Source organism: Ctenopharyngodon idella, chromosome 22, assembly GCF_019924925.1.
Source record: "Ctenopharyngodon idella isolate HZGC_01 chromosome 22, HZGC01, whole genome shotgun sequence".
In the NCBI taxonomy this organism is placed as follows: domain Eukaryota; kingdom Metazoa; phylum Chordata; class Actinopteri; order Cypriniformes; family Xenocyprididae; genus Ctenopharyngodon; species Ctenopharyngodon idella.
The window spans coordinates 16,882,852-16,903,436 of record NC_067241.1 but is presented as its reverse complement, the minus strand read 5'-3'; the positions used below and the strand labels follow the sequence as shown (position 1 = coordinate 16,903,436).

The following is a 20,585-nucleotide window of genomic DNA, read 5'->3' as shown; positions in this document are numbered from 1 at the left end:
ATACTGCACTTCACCAGTGAGCAGCACACTGTCCATCACCAGAATTCATACTAAACACTGACCCAAACCCTGGAGATGATTTAAATAATTATTTGCTTTTCATCAATCCACAAGCCCCAGTTTGGGAAACCCTGATCTGGATCATTTCACTTTCACAGACACACACAAATAATCTTGTAATATTTGCATATGAATTCCAGTTGGTCTTGTTTCTCACACTTATTTGCATACTGAATTGTGATTGGTCTCTTCTGCTTTGCATCTGTTTAACCACCTGTTCTGCAAAGACAGTGTGATTCTGTGTGTTGATTGACGTCTGACGCAGCTGCTCTCTCTTTCTCCGTGTGTGTGTGTGAGGTGTGTGTGTCAATCTGAAGTGTGTCGTGGTTCAGTTGTGTATAGCTGATTACTTTGAGGACGCCGACAACGAAGAAGCCAAGAGATTATTTGAGGAGATAGTCAACAACCTACAGGTGAATCACTGACAGAAACATCTACTCACAGATCTAAACCGATGTCATGAAATTGAAATATTTGTTGTGTGTGTGTGTGTCTGATTCTGATGAAATGTGTTTTATTTCATCAGGCATTGAGAAAGCGACCGGGTCTGAGTGACGTCCTACAGATCAAAGTGGACAAACCCTGAGAGTGACGCGTGTCTGATTCACTGTGACAATCTGATACACACACACACACACCTGCCAAAACACATGCCTACACACACACATATGCACAAAAAAACACACACCTTTACAAACACAACATGTTCACACACACATATGCACAAACACACATATACACAAAAACACATGCACAAACACACACATATGCACAAACACACACATGCTCACACATATATACACAAAAACACACATATGCACAAACACACACACACATATGCACAAACACACACACATATATATATATATATATATATACACACACAAAAACACACATATGAACAAACACACACATTTGCACAAACACACACACATGCACAAACGCATGCACAAATACACTCATATGCACACACACACATATACACAAAAACACATGCACAAACACACACACACACACACATATATATACACACACACAAAAACACACATGCACAAACACACACATGCACAAACACACACATATACACAAAAACACATGCACAAACACACACAATGCACAAGCACACACATATGCACAAACACACATATATATACACACACAAAAATACATATGCACAAACACTCACACATATGCACAAACACACACATATATGCACAAATACACTCATATGCACAAACACATATATGCACAAACACATGCACAAATACACTCATATGCACACACATATATGCAAATACACACACATAAAGAAAAACACGCATATGCACAAACACACATGTACACACACACATATATACACAAAAACACACCTATGCACACACACATATGCACAAACACACACATACACAAACACACACACATATACACAAAAAACACATATGCACAAACACACATATAGACACAAACACACACACACACAAACATATATAAAAACACACACCTATGCACAAACACGCACACATATGCATAAACACACACACGCACAAATAAGGCACTTTTGAGTATGGAGAGTTTTAGGTTTGAGACCGAAGCACAATTGTAAAACAACTATACATACTCAGGTCTGTTGATTTTTTTATAACATTAAAGTAGTTTCAGGAATATAACTCAAATATATTATGATAGCGGTTAGCTGTAGTTGTAATGTCGCAATAAATTCTGTTTTAGTAGCTAAGTTCAGGAGGAGCCTGTTCAGATAATCCACCCAATCAGTGTGAGAGGAGGCTTATATAGAGATGACTTTCCTGTTCCATGTTCTCCAGCATCCCTCCTCCACCCCACCTCCTCACTCTCCATTATTCCTATCCCAGCCAGGGATAAGGGCCCTCTTCTCGGACAGCACGCCAAATACACATACTTTATACTATATCTGATTATATGTATGTGCAAACTCGTGAAGTATCAGTAAATGTTATTGAAATCATTCAGTACGCATGTATGCATGAACACAAAGGTCTTCCGACAGGCGTCTCAAACAGCAGGAATCTGAACTGAATCTGTTTAGTGTTCATATGTTTTATTCATTGGCTGCATCCAAAATCACATACTTCTCTACTATGTAGTAGGCGAAAAACAGTATGTGACAAGAGTAGTGTGTCTGAATTCACAGTACTCAAAAAAGAGTCGGCAAAAAGTATCCAGATGACCTACTACTTCCAGCACGAATCTGAAGTGTGCATACTATGGACACAACCAAAATATGTGAACAAAATGCAACTTTTCAGTTTTGGAAATTACTAGATTTATGACTTTATTTAAATGGCTGGTCATCAGTGGTGATCAGCTTTCCTGTAGACCAAAGCTGTCAATTACGGTTCTTTATAATGCAAATGAAAATCCTAAAAATATCCTGACAGCAGCTTTTAGACAATCTGAACTGTGAGCGATTAAACTGCCACATTAATACAAAAGGAGGTTTTTATTCTCTAACGAGAGACACGTAGGCTATTAAAATGTTCTAAAACCAGTGGTGGTATTTATATTTCTCCCTCTTTTCTATGGCACAAAAATAATCATCTCGCACTTTTCATCTTCTAATTCTGATGTTGGTCAGAGGCTATGAGCCCAAATGATGAGCCCAGATGTTTTTGTGTTTAAGAAGCACATGAAACACATCAAAGATCAGCGTTATTAACATTAGATGTGCAGCAATAAATGTGCTCATTCTTTGTCACGTTTGACTGTGTTTGATTAATGAAGTGTCTGTGTAGAGCTTATTAAACTCCTCTGTGAAGTGTTAGTAAGTGAAAATGAGTTAAGGACAAATTAAACAAAGGTTGAGACAATTATTCAGGTGAATATTACCTCATGTAACAAAAACATTTATGGTGCATTTTCATGTATGATGTACTTTGCGGGAACAAATGAAAGTGCAAAACGAAAAAATAAACTTGAGTATTTGCGATTTTTAATGTGTTGTCATTTTTGCATGTACACTATAAATTTGGTGTAGAAACTATTTTCTTTCTAACAAGGACACTAAAGACCGCAGTCTCTTGCGTCAGTTACTAGTGCTTGCCTCATTACACTCACCCCCCTGAACCTCACTCCCATCCGGGACACGCTAAAGTCCTACTCGACCCACTCCAAGCGGGATTTGAACCGGCATCTCAGGCATAGGAGACGGGCGTGCTAACAAGAATGCTAAAGACTGCAATCTCTAGTGCTTGCCTCCTTTACACTCACCCCCCTAAACCTCACTCCCATCCGGGTCACGGCCCCAAATGTAACTGGTCCTACTCGAACTATTCCGAGCGGGATTCGAACCGGCTTAGCGTCAGTCGCTAGTGCTTGCCTCCGTTATACTCACCCCCCCCTAAATCTCACTCCCATCCGGGTCACGGCCCCAAATGTAACTGGTCCTACTTGACCCATTCCGAGTGGGATTCGATCCGGCTTCTGCGGCTTAACGTCAGTTGCTAGTGCTTGCCTCCATTACACTCAGCCCCCTTGAATCTCATTCCCATCTGGGTCACGGCTCCAAATGTAACCGGTCCTACTTAACCCACTCCAAGCGGGATTCAAACCACTGTCTCTGGCATGGGAGGTGAATGCTCTAACAAGGACACTAAAGACCGCAGTCTCTAGCGTCAGTTACTAGTGCTTGCCTCCATTACACTCACCCCCCTAATCCTCACTCCCATCCGGGACATGCTAAAGTCCTACTCGACCCACTCAAAGCGGGATTTGAACCGGCATCTTAGACATAGGAGACGGGCGCGCTAACAAGAATGCTAAAGACTGCAATCTCTAGTGCTTGCCTCCGTTACACTCACCCCCCCTAAACCTCACTCCCACCCAGGTCATGGCCCCAAATGTAACTGGTCCTACTCGACCCCTTCCGAGTGGGATTCGAACCAGCATCTGCAGCATAGCATCAGTCGCTAGTGCTTGCCCACTACACTCACCCACCTTAAATCTCACATCCATCTGGGTCACGGGCCCAAACTCAACCCACTCCGAGCGGGATTCGAACCGCCGTCTCCGGCATGGGAGGTGGATGCTCTAACAAGGACACTTAAGACCGCAGTCTCTAGCGTCAGTCACTAGTGCTTGCCTTCTTTACACTTACTCCCTAAACCTCACTCCCATCCGAGGCATGCTAAAAATTATGGAGTGCAGCAAGGGTCTGTGTTAGGCCCTCTGTTATTTTCAATATACATGCTGCCTCTTGGTAATATTATTAGAAAACATGGAATAAGTTTCCAGTGTTATGCAGATGATACTCAGTTATACATTTCATCACAACCAGACAGATGAAATCTCTAAATTATCCAAAATGTTTTGAACGGCAGCTAAGATAATTATTTTCCATTTGCTTCCTGTCTCCTTCTCGGGATGACTCCAACTCCTGCGAGGCAAGGAGTTCAGATGATGCAATCTCTGAATCAACATGCACCTCTGCCAAATTTTCTAATCATTATGATCACAACTTTAATGAGCTCATTGTTTCTGCCTGAATGAATGCATGTTAGCTAACTGCATGATTTGTATTATCTTAGAACTGTGTATTTTTGACATATTGACAGTACTTCGTCATAATCAGCTCTGATAACAAATTACTCTAAAGTGTAATGTAGAAACATGCATTTTTCTGTAAAACTGCTTCGAAATGATATGTTTACAATCTTCCTCTGTGTTCCTTTACACTCAATCCTATGTAGACCAATCAAAATACAAGACATTGATTCAAACATGGTATACAATGAATGTTATATAGTATAGTATAGTCATATAGTAGGCTACACTGTACTGTAGACAGTAGAGAAAAGTTTGAGGATGAGAATGTGCTTATAGAAAAGTGTAAACAGCATTAGGCTGCCCTCTGGTGGAAGCAGTGTAACTGCAGCGTACTGGACAGATTATAAAAACAGTCATTCTCTCTGATGCAATCTTGCAGTTTATTTGTGACTCAAATAAGAATATAAAAATAAATATCTACTTTCATGTTTTAAAACAAAAATGTGAAACATCACATTTTTTTCACCACTTTTACTGTCTGTCAGACGGCATTAAGACCGCGCGGAAGAGTCTGAGGCGCGCGCCACATCCGCGATCGCTCACCTGCAGCGGGGTGTCACGCGCTGAGGTGGAGGAAAGGGATGCGCGCTCCCGTCTACGGCCATGCTGCCCGGTTACAGCGCGGCGCGCGCCTAAAAACCGCACACACCGCTCTCGTTTTAGGGCGGATCGGGATTTTTTTTTTAACACAGTGTCTCAATGGAATTACGCGATTGACCAGGATTTTCCTGTTTATCCAGGTTTTTGGGTTGCACCCAGATAACAGCTGGCGTCCGAACTGAGTGACGCTGTCATTTATTTCCCAGCCGAATCGTCTGGAATATTTCCCATCATCTATTCGAATGGCCGCGAGCGGTTGAACGCGGAAAAAAACGCCGGGCGCAGCGCTGCTTTTGTGTTCATGTAAATGATGCTGTCTGCGCGCGCCGTGCGCCCGGTAAACGCGCAGCGGGGAGAGCGGCGTGTCCGCTCGGGCTGATGACAATAGCGGACTTTAACGATAAATGCTGAGGATAAAAACGGAACCTTTGCGATAAAAGGGAGGGGAAAACATGTCTCTCAGCAGAAGCATCGAGCTCGAGCACTTTGATGAACGGGACAAAGCGCACCGCTCCAAACGTGCGGCGGGTTCGGGCGGCTCGGGCTCCCAGCAGGGCTCCCGGGCGAGCAGTCTGGTACCGAGTCCCGCGCACAGCGCCAACTGCAGCTTCTACCGGACGCGCACGCTCCAGGCGCTCAGCTCCGAGAAGCGAGCCAAGAAGGTTCGGTTCTACCGGAACGGCGACCGGTATTTCAAGGGACTGGTGTACGCGGTGTCCAGCGACCGCTTCAGGTCACTGGACGCGCTGCTGGCCGAACTGACCCGCGCGCTCACGGATAACCTGCACCTGCCGCAAGGTGTGCGCAACATCTACAGCGTGGACGGCACGAAGAAGATCGCGAGCCTGGAGGAGCTCGTGGAAGGTCAGACATTCATGGATCATATCAATGTATAGGTCACGAAGGGTCACTCTGAGTTATTATGACCATATAAGGGCTGAAAGATTGCAGGTTCGAACCCCTTAATGGTTAGGCTCAAGGTTCTTCATTTGTCACATATATAATAAAAACGTGCAGTGATATATATATATATATCTCAAATATATAATATAACATATATGTATATTATATATATATTTTTAATATAATTATATATACATTATATATAATATAACATGTATAATGTATTCAAATATATTAAATATATAGAATATATATATGTTATATGTAATGTGTATATGTGTATATTATATAAATATTTTATATATATATATATATATATATATATATGAAAATGTTCTTCAATTGTCACATACATAATAAAAACGTGTAGTGAAATGTTGAAATATATAATTCCATTAATTGCGTGTAGATTTTTTCCATTCATAATTTGTAATATTGATATATTAACACATAATATCGTATAATATAAATAATAATCTTATTAACAGATAAATCTGTATGTTATGCTTATATATATTTACAAATTATAAATGACAAATTAAATATACACACACAATTAATGAAATATATATATATATAGTGTAAAACAGATTTTTCTGTTTAATAATATTATATATTATTATTTTATGTATAATGTACAATATAGTAATATGTTTTAACATATCTTTCCTGCAAATTACTGTACATTAACATGCAAAACTGAAATGTTCAAATGCATTGATTGCAATAATGAGAATTTTCATGGAAATGATGTCACAGTTCATCTTAATGCCACTTAAACAGGCATCATTTTTAATGCAAAACACAATATAATATATATATATATTTTTGTGATTATTTTCTCATGAGCGCTTCTGTTAATCCGCTGAATGACTGAAGCTGGAGCAGGGAGTGAATGTAAGTGACTTCAGATCACTCAACGTCACAGTCGCTGTGCTTCAGTCTGATTGATCGTCTTTAGAGAGATTCGAGTTCATCCCAACACAGCGTCCATTACAGCCGCACACGATCAATACCATCAACCTTTACAGCTTGTGCTCACTTAACGGCGGTTAACGCAGGACATTTGCATGGGCTGCTGATGTGCTTTAACTCTGACAGACGTGTGTTAGCGAGCTCATTCAAATCTGGTGTCAGTTCAGGAAAAACAGCCTTTATGTCTGTATTGAAACAGTTGTTGGGCCTTTTTAAAGATGTTGTGGGTCACACTTTAGTTTAGGGTCCAATTCTCACTATTAACTATGACTTTTCCCTCAGTAAACTCCTAATTACTGCTTATTAACAGTTAGTAAGGATAATGGGGTAGGATTATGGGATGTAGAATATGGTCATGCGTTAATATCTGCTTCATAAGTATTAATAATCAGTCAATATCCTAGTAATATAAGCAACTAGCTAATAGTGAGAATTGAACACTAAACTAAAGTGTGACCAGATGTTTCTCCTGTTGTAATCAGCATGAATCAGTATATCATGAATATTCATATCAAAGGCTCCTCCCACTTTCAGCACCTCAGACAGTCTAACGCTACCGGTTTGGAATAATGAAGATTTTTTAATGTTTTTAAAAGTCGCTTCTTCATTTATTTTATTGAAAACACAGTAAAAATTGTGAAATATTATTACAATTTAAATCAGCTGTTTTCTATGTGAATATATAGTAAAGTGTAATTTAATCAAAGCTGAATTTTCAGCATCATTACTCCAGTCTTCAGTGTCACATGATCCTTCAGAAATCATTCTGATATGATGATTTGATGCTCAAGAAACATTTATGATTATTATCAATGTTGAAAACAGTTGTGTTGCTTCATATTCAAACCATTCAAAAGTTTAGGGTAAGATTTTAAAAAAACAAGAAATTAAAGGTGCAGTAAGCAATTTCTGAAAATCAGCATATTAGAATGATTTCTGAAGGATCATGTGACACTGAAGACTGGAGTAATGATGCTGAAAATTCAGCTTTGATCACAGGAATAAATTACATTTTAACATATATTCACATAGAAAACAGTTATTTTAAATTGTAAAAATATTTCACAATTTTTACTGTATTTTGATCTTGCTGAGCAGAAGAGACTCTTTCAGAAGCATTGTGTAGGTGAATTAAAGGAGTTTAACCGTGACACGTGCAGGAGAATCACACAGCTGATGTTTTACTTCAACATCTGGAGTCTTTGAGCTTGAGAAACTCCACAGGAGCTTCAGCGCGTCTTTGAATCAGCAGAAATAGAGATTCAGCCGCTCGCTTTGGGTTATTTTTGGACTGATAATAAGACGCAGGTCGTTCGAGGACTGTCAGTCTGTGGCGTGAGCTTGTGGATTATAGTATTAAAGTACAGACTCAGACAGATGTGCACATTCACACCTGGCACATATTGATGCTGTTTTGACCCCTAGGGTCATGTTGCCATGGTGATCGGGGGCAGTTAGATAAGTGAATGAACCAGCTGCATCAGCAGTTTCACTTCCAGATACAATTAACAGGGAATGAACTCTGGCAGGTCAAAGTGGTTTGGAGATGGTGGTCCAACTTTGCTTTGGTAACCATAGAAACCACACAGAACATCCTAGCAACCATAAAGCAATTTTTGTTACAGCTCTCTATACCAGAAACTGGGGTTCGTGAGATTGTGAAGATAAAACAAGTAATAAATTAATTAAATCATAATGAAGTGAAATTAATATAATAATTCATTAATATAATAAAATAAATCATAAAAATTTAAAGGTAAAAAAATGATTTTAACAAAACAAAAATGTAAAATTTAAATATTTTTTAAAACGGAGCATAAAAATGTTAAATTAAAATAATTTAAAAAATATTTAATTTTAAAAGAAATTATTTTATAATAAAACATGAAAATGTGAGATTAAATAAACAATTTAAAAATAAAACTTAAAAAATATATAGTTTAAAACAAAACAAAAATGTAAAATTTAAACAGTTTTTAAATAAAACAAAATGTAAAATTAAAATATATAATCTATTAAAAAACAAAAATGCAAAATTAAAATAAATAATTTTAAATAGAACAAAATGTAAAATGAAAATAATTGTAAAATAAAACAAATAATTTTACAATATAACATAAAAATGTAAGATTAAATAAACAATTTAAAAAATAAAATTAAAAATATAAAATAAAAAATAGTTTGAAAACAAAACACAAATGTAATTTTTTTTTTTTTAAATAAAACAAAAATGTAAAATTAAAATAAATAATTTTTAAATAAAACAAAATGTAAAAATAAAATATTTAAAACAAAACATAAAAATGTAACATTAAAAGAAATTATTTAAAAATAAAAACAATCAAAATTAAACTCTTACTAAAAGATGAAATATTTTATTTATTTGGTATTTTATTGTTAAAATATTTTACCTGCATGTCGAGTGACCACTAACCATTAAATAATTGAAATATTCAGTTAAACTCTCAGGGGGACTTTAAGAAAATATTTTAGCTGAGCTAATCTGTGATTTTCCTGCTGTAGGTGGGAGTTACGTGTGCGCCTCGAACGAGCCCTACAGGAAGGTGGACTACACCAAGAACGTCAACCCTAACTGGGGTTCACGGCTGGCGGGGGCAGGGGCCGGGGCCGGGGGCAGGGCCGAGTGTGGGAGCGGCACCTGTGGGAGGAGCCGTGCGTCCGGGGCCTCCGCGCGCGGCGGGGGAATCGAGGGAGTCTAAAGACTTTATCAAACCCAAACTGGTGACGGTGATCCGGAGCGGCGTGAAGCCGCGGAAGGCCGTGAGGATTCTGCTGAATAAGAAGACGGCGCACTCGTTTGACCAGGTGCTCGCTGACATCACAGAGGCCATCAAACTGGACTCAGGTGTGGTGAAGAGACTCTACACGCTGGACGGCAAACAGGTACGAGCAAAAATATACATCGCAGATCATTTAATGGCAGCAATGCATTTATTTCGCACAAACATAAAAGCTCGAACACTTCCGTAAATCAGTAAAGTGGGTTCGGTTAATTATTATATGCTGTCAGATCGATTAATCACGAATAATCGCAACAAAAGTTTGTAAATATATATATGTACGTATATATACACACACACACACATATTTACAAACATTTATGTTTGATGTGATTAATCGCGATTAATCGATTTGACAGCACTATATAATATATTATTATGTAAATATTATTTTGAATTCGCTTTCATATTTTCCATTTCTATTTTAATTTTAGTTTTTTTTATTTGTTGTAGTTTTTTAAATATTTCTATATAGCTTTAATTTATTTATTAAAATAAATTAAAGCTTATTAAAGCAGTATTTAATTATTCAGTTTTAGTCATTTTAGTACTTGAACTTAAGCGCAACATTTCAAATTTTTGTTAGTTTTTTTTAAGTTTAAGTTTGTTATATGATATTTATATTTTATTCCATTTAAATTACCGAAAACGATTTTTAATCGTCATACATATGTGTTCAGTCTATAGGCGTGTTGTGTTTCTTTACGATGTGACATCGCCATCTACTGGCCTGGCAGCAGAATACAGCGATTTTAGTCATTTGAATGGGGATCTGTTTGGCATTGTCATCTGTACATGAAAAACACAAAGGAAAAATTTTTCCGTTTTTAGTACATCATACCCTCATTCTCTGCACTCTTATTGGTCGCTGAAAGTGTCATCAAATCAGTCAAAATATTTAAAGGGACAGTTCACCCAGAAATGATCATTCTCTCTTACTCGCCTCATATTTAAAAATATTAAGTATTTTCCTCATATTTTGAACTTGTAGGATTATTAAATAACACACATCCCCTCCAGAAATCACTTTTGGGCACTACTGCGTATTATTATTTCTTATATTTATTTTATCTTACCATTTATTTACTATTTCTATGTTTAATTCACAGTCTAAGTAGATTCTATTTTGTATAGTATGTGATGAATAAAAACCTTGAATCTTGATATTTCAGTTCCTCGCACAAAGCATCACATGACTTTATGGTCATATCTGGTGCTCAATAACGACCCCGTCGGCTTTCTGCTTCAGAACATAAGCGTCTTTTACAGAAATGATGACAGCTGATTCACAGCCGATGGATGATAAATAATAAATGAGACTTTAGGAGGGGGACGTTCTCTCATCATGTCTGGATGAGTGTGTCTTTCTCTCTAGAATCACTGTAATGTGGATCTTCCAGGACGTCCTGTCTGTCTCTGTTTCTGCACTGATACTCACAGCAAATTACACTGCTGTCTGATCGTGATGGGGTAATAGTGTGTGTGTGTGTGACTCCGCCTCCTCCTGGCACACCAGCGAGTCTGGCTGCGGGCTGGTTACCATGGTAACCTGCATTTCCCCCTGTTCACTTGAGTGAACTCCAATGAAGGGCTCAGCAGTACAGTGAGGTTCATCTGTATGCCGTGCGCCTCTCACTGCAGAGACCGAGGGGTTTTCCTTTAAACACTGAGCTAAATGTGACTACCGTCAGAAGTAAAATGAAATTTATATATATATATATATATATATATATACACACACACACACACACACACCGATCATTTTGTCCTCAAAGTTGATGTGTTAGAAGCAGGAAAAATGGGCAAGCGTAAGGATTTGAGTGAGTTTGACAAGGGCCAAATTGTGATGGCTAGACGACTGGGTCAGAGCATCTCCAGAACTGTAGCTCTTGTGGGGTGTTCCCGGTCTGCAGTGGTCAGTATCTATCAAAAGTGCTCCAAGGAAGGAACAGTGGTGAACCGGCGACAGGGTCATGGGCGGCCAAGGCTCATTGAAGGCTGGAGGTCCGATCCAACAAACAAGCTACTGTAGCTTAAATTGCTCAAGAAGTTAATGCTGGTTCTGATAGAAAGGTGTCAGAATACACAGTGCATCGCAGCCGCAGACCAGTCAGGGTGCCCATGCTGACCTGTTTTGTTTTTAATAATATATATATTAAACTACACAGTAAAGTGAATCTTTCTCTCTCTCTGTAGTTGACGAGTCTGCAGGATTTTTTCGGTGATGATGACGTTTTCATCGCGTGCGGTTTGGAGAAGTTTCGTTACGCTCAGGACGACGCTGCCATTGGACACGCGGGGAAGGCTGCCGCGGCCGCGTTCGTTAACGGTGAGACGGATTTACAACATATATGAGAGACAGACAGACTTCTTCGCTTCTATTTGACTGTCTGTTTCTGTTACTGTTTCTCAGAGTGCAAGAAATCAAGACCATCAATCCCTCCGAAGACAGCGGGACCCAAAAGCCCTGGCGTCCCGCGCTCCAAATCACCCGTATCTGGTAAAACACACACACACACACACACATTAAAGTCCACTGGTTATTCATGAGTCTTGATGGAAATTCTGCTCATGGTTTTTCAGCCAATGAGGCTCCAAGAAGCGAGTCTCCGCCGGTGAGGTCATCGAAGTCTTCGGGCAGTCCCGGGACTCAACGCAGCCGTAAAGTGAGTGTGTGACTGAAAACGTTCATGTGGCTGTACACGCGTCCTCTAGATGTTTTTTTGACACCATCTCTCTTCCTCAGACATCCGTTCATGAGGCGTCTCCATCCCCAACACCCTCCGGAGACCTTAATGATGAAGAAGAGATCAGTCCGGAGGGTAAAACACACACAGCTCCGCCCACAGCGGAATCTTATTGGTCCAAAATCCCACATAACTACATATTAAACACCACGTGTGTTCTGATTGGCTGTTGATGCTTTGTGATTTTTCACACACACTCTCTCCTCAGTGAACGGCAATGATGTTCAGTCGTCTGTCATCACGGAGAAGTACAAAGTGGGAAAAGTCATTGGCGATGGAAACTTTGCTGTCGTCCGAGAGTGTATGGAGAGGTATTATGTCACATACACACACACACACGCGCACACTATAGAAAACTGATTTATTTATTAGCTGTTCATGGTGTAGATCTCATGTCATTTGTGTTTATGTCAGGTCTACAGGACAGGAGTATGCGCTGAAGATCATAGACAAGGCCAAATGCAGCGGAAAAGTACGTTTTCATTGTGTTGTATCTTCTCGGACCACAAAACAGCACTTAAACTTTTCTTTTCTTAAACTTTTCTTAAATGTCTTAAGTCATTTTGTTTCTGAACTAAATGCATCCCGATTTAAGAATGTTTAGATGTTTCTACTGGAAAATGACAAAAATGCTGAGGAAGAACATCATTTTTTACTAGTTTCCGTTGAATTGACGCACAGATTACTGGCAAACGTTTTTGTATGTTCACTCACTACACAACTGTGAAAATCCACAGCAGAGATTCTGATTGGTTGACTGGTGTTGACAGGAGCACCTGATAGCCAATGAGGTGGCGATACTGCGCAGAGTTCACCACCCCAGCATCATTATGCTAATTGAGGAGCTGGAAACGCCCACTGAGCTCTATTTGGTCATGGAGCTGGTAAAGGTCAGTCAGCCGCACACAGCATTTAAGCCCTATTCGCACGGTAATTGTTTCTCATGTGGATGTCTGTAAAATCGTAAAATTGCATGGCACCTCCGTGAAAAAACCACATTGGATTGGTGGAGGATCGAGTGGTCAGTCACGTGATTGCCGAAAAATGCTTGGGCAATTAATAAATGCATATTTATACTATGGGCTGTTGAATGCTTGAATCTGATTGGCTGACGAACGTTCTAAGGTACGATTATTTTCAGAGAAACACACGGGTAAAGTAGTTCCAGACAGGTCTTGACCGCATTACATGTCCGTATCACTTCGCCAAATGATTTTAGTTATTTCAAAGATCCTTACAGCCGACAACAGCAAAAGAACCAAAACCTACAACAACACTGACCGAGCAAATAAATATAGTGAACAATAGGATAAAAACGTTTTGTTGCCACTAAATTACGCTTTATCATGTACGGAAAGCACATACTCTCTTTCTCCCACTCAAACGCACAGCACGGACACACACTCGCAAAGAAACGTGTTGTCAGCGCTGCTCTGATGATTTTCAGTACAATAGTTTAGCAATATAAAAGCTACATGACATTTCTCACTAGCGAGGGAATAACAGCGCTGTTCTTGAAGCAGATAAACTTAGTTTCGCTATTAGTAGAGACAACACTGCCGAAAACTGTTGAGAGACGAACAGATTTAGGTATCTCACTCTCTCTTTCTAATAACTGCATTAATAATAACTGTATTAGTCTGCTATCAATGGCCCAAGCCCGTTACTAGCTCTGAAATGATGTTCTGAATTAGCAACGGAGCCATGGGATGAGATGCATAAGAAATTAGTCCTACACACAAGAGCGTTTTAAGGACAAAAATCTAACAAATGTCTTGAAATACGGCATCTGAACAGTGTCTTGAGGTGTGGTAACCGTAGTATAAGCGGAATAATCACTCGCGCAGTGGCCGGATTACCACCTTGGGTGTGCATTATTTTCGAATAATTCAGATCGGAGTCAATTATTCCTTATTTAAAGGGATAGTTCACCGAAAAATGAAAATTCTGTTGGTGCCGATAGCCTCGTGGGCAGCACCGACATATAGCGCCGTTACACTTCAGGCGACCCGAGTTTGAGTCTCGGAACTCGCCCCCCTCTTCCACTTTGCTTCGTGTTTGCTTACTGTCCTATGATAATAAAAGCTAAAAATGCCAAAAATAAATCTTTAATCATTTACTTACACTCAAGTTATTCTAAACCTGTATGAAGATCTGTTGAACAGAAAAGAAGATATTTTGACGATTGTTGGTAATCAAACAGTTGCTGGTCCCCCCCAAAAAATACTATGGAAGTCAATGGAGACCAAAATCTGTTTGGTTACCAGCATTCTTCAAAATATCTTCTTATGTCTTCAGCAGAACAAAGAAACTCATACAAGTTTAGAACCACTTGAGGGTGAGTAAATGTTGACAGAATTTAAATTTTTGGGTGAACTATCCCTTTGATGTTGTGTGTGGTTTTGGCAGGGCGGTGACCTGTTTGACGCCATCACTTCCTCCACAAAGTACACGGAGCGGGACGCCAGCGCCATGCTGTTCAACCTGACCGGCGCTCTGCGATACCTGCACCACATGAACATCGTACACAGAGACATTAAACCTGAGAACCTGCTGGTACACAAACACACACACACACATCTTACTGCTCACACACACACATATACAACGTTTGAACACGTGTCTGTTTGTGACTGTAGGTGTGCGAGTATCCGGACGGCACCAAGTCTCTGAAGCTGGGCGATTTCGGTCTGGCTACGGTGGTGGAGGGGCCGCTGTACACTGTCTGCGGGACACCCACTTACGTCGCCCCGGAGATCATCGCAGAGAGCGGGTAAAAATCTATAAAGCTACAAACATTGATCAAAATGAAGTGTTTATGTCAAAAGGGGACCTATAATGCCCCTTTCACAAAGATGTAATATAAGTCTCTGGTGTCTCCAGAATGTGTCTGTGAAGTTTCAGCTCAAAATACCCCACAGATCATTTATTATAGCTTGTCAAATTTGCCCCTATTTGGGTGTGAGCAAAAACACGCCGTTTTTGTGTGTGTCCCTTTAAATGCAAATGAGCTGCTGCTCCCGGCCCCCTTTCCAGAAGAGGGCGGAGCTTTAACAGCTCGCGCTTCGGCTGCTCAACAACAACATAGCTGGAGAATCTCACGCAGCCAAAATGAGGATTGTCAGTAACGGTGTTCAGCCTTACATTGTTCAAACCGGAGTCGACACTGATGGAGAGACTCAGGAAGAAGTTACAACTTTTAAAATGAAACTGGACGTTTCTGAATGGTTAGTGGATAAATTTATGTAGTTGCTGTGGAGTTGATTCAACTCATCCACTAGCATGTGTCGTCATGTTAATCTTTTGTGTTGAATTGACCCTCGTTTGTGAAGCAGTCCGGCGTAAAATGACGGCATGACAACAACACTCTACTACAACAACTAAAGCAGCCCAACATGGCCTCATTCCCTTTGTTGTGTGTTCTCGGGGGCGGGGTTTATGTAAATTTTAGGGTTAGTGATGTCACTAATGTCTGCCAGTGGGGTCAGAAAAACTTAAACTTGCATTTATAATAAATGCTGCAACAAGAATTGTCCATTTTGATTTCATGGTGACATTTATGTGAGAAAATGCATGTGTGTGTCTCAGGTACGGGCTGAAGGTGGACATCTGGGCGGCGGGTGTGATCACGTATATCCTGCTGTGTGGCTTTCCTCCGTTCCGCAGCGAGAGGAACCAGCAGGAGGAGCTGTTCGAGCAGATCTTACTGGGCCGACTGGAGTTTCCCTCCCCATACTGGGACAACATCAGCGCCTCTGCCAAGGTTCGCAATGAACAGCCACACGAACAGAGAATAATTCAACACTCACTTTTCCTGCTGTAGGTCCTGCTCTTCACACGAGTGCGGCGCGGGATGAGATACTGATACTGAAGTGTGGAAGCTTGTTTCTGCCACATAAGACATAATCATGCTTATGTAAATCATAATTAGAACATTAAGTCGAAATTATGAAATTTAATCTTAATTTTTTAATCTTTATTTAGTATGCTATAATTTCAAATTTTTAATCTCATAGATTAATTAGTATGTCATAATTTTGACTTTTTGTCAATTTTAATTTAGTATGTCATAATATTGACTGTCATAATTTCAATTTTTTTGGTCATAATTTTAATTTAGTATGTCATAATTTTTTAGTATGTCATAATGTCATCTTTTTGTCATAATTTTTATTTAATATATCATAATTTTGACTTTTTGTCAATTTTTATTTAATGTCATAATTTCATCTTTTTGTTATAATTTCAACATTTTGTCCAAATTTTGATGTACGTCATAATTTTAATTTAGTTTATCATAATTTCGACTGTCATAATTTCGACTTTTTGTCATAATTTTTATTTAGTATGTCATAATGTCATCTTTTAGTCATAATTTTTAGTCATAATTTCGTCTTTTTGTTATAATTTCAACATTTTGTCCCAATTTTGATTTAGTACATCATTTGAATTTAGTTTATTATAATTTTGACTGTCATAATTTTGATTTTTTTGTCATAATTTTAATTTAGTGTGAAATCATTTTGATTTAGTATGTATAATTTTGATTTCAACTTTTTGTCAGTTTTGATGTAGTATATCATAATTTCGACTCAATTTTTATTTGTCATTTCGTTTTTTTTCGTCCTAATTTTGATTTAGTATGTCATAATTTTTTTTTTTGTTATAATTTCAAAATTTTGTCCAGATTTTGATTCAGTAAATTGTCATTTTGTTTTTCATAATTTCGACTGTCATAATTTTAATTTAGTGTCATAATTTTAATTTAGTATGTCATAATTTTAACATGTTGTCATCATTTTAATTACGGCATAATTATGACATTTAAAATTATGACTTTTTATGTCATAATTAAGATTTGGCAAAGGATGATTTTTTTGTCCCACATGACAAAAATGGGCTTTCATAGATTTTCTGAATTCGAGCTTGTGAATTGAAATCGAATCAGATCATGAAATCTGTGTCAATGCCCAGCCTTAATAACTACTCATAAACCTGAGATATGTACTGCTGTAGTTTAGCTGCTGCTGAGCAGGTTTAGCAGGTGCCTCAATTGCAGACTTCATAAATGTGTCATGCTGGAGCTGATTGTCTGATTTTAAGTTACATGCGGTCAGTCGAAGCAGCTGATTGGTTAAATGTCTTTTACAGGATTTAATTGGTAAGATGCTACAAGTGAATGTTGGTGCTCGTTACACAGCTGACGAGGTGCTGGAACACTCGTGGGTGCAGGTGAGGACACACACAGACATACCTTTGTTTCACTATATTAGTGACGTTTGTCCCTGAGCCAGACACACACACTGACCTGTTGTCATGAACTTGTGCTCGTGTGTAAGCAGGACGATGCTATGATGGACACCAACATGGCGTGTGAGATGGAAGACGCTGTTGAATCAGAAATCACACACAACAACACGGCAGCAGAGGCTGAGGTGAAACACACACACTATACTTATACTAAACTACACACTATAATTACCTTCAGCTGACACATTGTGTCTCGTTTTCCTCTTTTACAGGTGGATCATCTCCATGGTAATGTCATGTCTAAAAATATCACTGATTATATCCTTAAAATATATTACTGTGGTATCAGATAATAACACTGTGTTACTTTAAATGTTATTGTAAGGTACAAAGAATGCCATAGTTTTACCATCATGGTAGTGTCTAAAAATTGGTACTTTTTGAAATGAAACATTTTTTATATATATATATATATATATATTTGGCCGTTCATTTACACGACAACAGCGTTTTGGGGGCCTGAAAATGCAAACTTTTGAAAACGGGTTTTAAAAATTCAAACAATTGTGTTATCGTGTCCGTGTAAAACTACAAAAATGTGAATTTGTAAAAATGGTGATGTCATGTGGATGCATGTTACGTGTTCAGTCTATAGGCGCGTAGTGTTTCTTCACAAAGTGAAATCGCCATCTACTGGCTTGGCTGCAGAATACAGCGATTTAGACGTTTTTGCAGATCCATGTGAACGGGGATCGTTTTGATAACGTTGTCGTCTGTACAAAGATTAAACTTTTCCGTTTTTTGTACATTGTTGTTGTGTAAACGTAGACAGATTAAGCAGGAAATTTCTGTAAATGTTCAGCTGAACAGCCGTGTGTTTGTGTGTGTAGATCACAGCTGGCAGTAGTCTGATGAATCTCTCTGGAGGCGCAGAAGACAAGAAACCCTGATCACCACCTCAAACCTCAACACCAACACCGAGACCAGACCAGACCAGACCACCTTCTGTCTGCATCTTCCATCCTGTTATTAGCTGTGTTTATCAAGTCAACCATCAATATTACTTAGTGCTCATAATTTAGTGTTAGTGACATGCTGAAACTTCTAGTATTAACAGGTGAAAAATTCCATAGACACTCAGAACACCTTAGCAACTTCACAGCAACATGGCATCCACCGCAGTTTGTTTACATGCACTAATTTGTCAGTCCAAATTAATCTGATTTCACATTCTGAAAGTTCTGTTTATATGCACCTTAAACTTTGCAATACGGTTCACATTTTTCTTTGCATGCGCGTTTATGTATTCCAAACAAAATTTCAGCGCATGTGCAGTTTCCTGGTGTCACGTTCAGAACTGGACTATCCCACCGTGACAATGTCGCAGAGTATAATTTGTTGAACCGTGAGTATAATTCTCATTTTGCCTTGATGACATATCTAAAAGGAAAGCAGTGAAAGCTTTTTTTCTGCCACAGGATAAAAAAAGAAATAAAATAAAAAAAGATAATTGTGACTTTTTATCTCATATTGCAGACTTTGTTTCTCACAATTGTGGGTTTAAATCTTGCAAATTTGACTTTTTTCCTTCAAAATTAAAAATTTACATCTTACAATTCTGACTTTATTCTCAGAATTCTGAATTTACATCGCAGAATTCAGACTTTTTCGGATCGGATAGATCGGATTATTTCAGCTCTACATCACCCCTTTCAATCAGACTGAAATTTTTACATGAAGGATTTCCAATTAATCCGATTACTTACAGATTATTTGGTGCATGAAAACAACATGTTCTGCTGATCATGCAAGATGTTCTCCACGTTCATTTTCTCTCGTTCTGGTCTGTGTTTGTACGCAGGGCTTCAACTAAACCAGCGACCTCGATTTTTACCGCATTGTGTCCTACCTGTCTCTGTACATACATGTTGTTGTTGGCGTCTGATCAGATGCATCATTATAGTCTCATTTCAGACATTTGCATCTTAGTACCTGAAAGCGTTTGAGAGCGCGAGACCGTCTGTAACTGAATGAAAAAAAAGTACGTTTGAATTATGTTGCTGGATGTTTCTTTAAGTCTGATTTTTGTGACCAAATGTGTTACAAGCCTGATGTAGTGTTATTATGACTTTGCTTTACACCAAATCTTCAGCCTTCAGTGAATGAGAACGTGTGTGTGTGTCTCCATGAAATGCCTCCTTTTTTAGAAGAACTGTTAATTTAATTTGATCTGAACGGTCGCTTGTGGTATCACTGGTATTAACTTTTGTACGGTGGCTGTTCGGGGCCAAGAGCTCCTCGTAATTATTCTAATTATGGATTAATTTCATGTTTTGTTTTGTATTGCAACAATACATCATGAGTAGCTGATAAACCCAGAGACGCGAGTCTGTGTGTTTAATTTCGTGTAATGGCGACTGAAATGAAACCGAGCGCTGTCACGATTTAAAGTGTGAATCCACATTTTTTCAGTTTCATTTTAGTCACCAAAATGTGTCAGAAATAAAATGAGAAATTTGTAGAGCTGTAAAGGCGAGGTTTCATTTACCTTTGTACGGCGAAATTGCGCGGACGAAATGCAGACAGTGACAGTCATGTCAACATGCATTCCCGCGAGCGGGAATTTCGCGTGACACGTGACTGCAAATTTTCGCCTAATTCAATTTTT

The 20,585-nt window shown here is 38.8% G+C and overlaps 2 protein-coding genes across 3 annotated transcripts in view; both read left to right on the top strand.

Annotated features, from left to right (window-relative positions):
• si:ch73-290k24.5 (F-box only protein 41) overlaps positions 1-3,025 on the top strand; it is a 13,577-nt gene extending 10,552 nt beyond the window's left edge. For both annotated transcript variants that reach the window (XM_051879290.1, XM_051879292.1), the window contains exons 12-14: positions 1-16; positions 358-473; positions 587-3,025. The exon at positions 1-16 is cut by the window's left edge and continues 143 nt beyond it. In XM_051879290.1, coding sequence (XP_051735250.1) covers positions 1-16; positions 358-473; positions 587-646 — 192 coding nt within the window. In that variant the 3' untranslated portion in view covers positions 647-3,025. The remainder of the gene's footprint in view (positions 17-357; positions 474-586) is intronic.
• Positions 3,026-5,190: 2,165 nt separating this feature from the next.
• LOC127504549 (serine/threonine-protein kinase DCLK2-like) lies at positions 5,191-20,297 on the top strand. The gene is given in 17 exon segments (XM_051879293.1): positions 5,191-6,105; positions 9,643-9,811; positions 9,813-10,023; positions 12,117-12,249; positions 12,334-12,420; positions 12,504-12,586; positions 12,667-12,742; positions 12,876-12,978; positions 13,082-13,139; positions 13,438-13,557; positions 15,077-15,223; positions 15,307-15,440; positions 16,256-16,430; positions 17,819-17,899; positions 18,010-18,102; positions 18,190-18,205; positions 18,808-20,297. Coding segments are annotated over 17 exon segments (2,115 nt in total). The 5' UTR covers positions 5,191-5,693; the 3' UTR covers positions 18,825-20,297.
• The last annotated feature ends 288 nt before the right edge of the window (positions 20,298-20,585 follow it).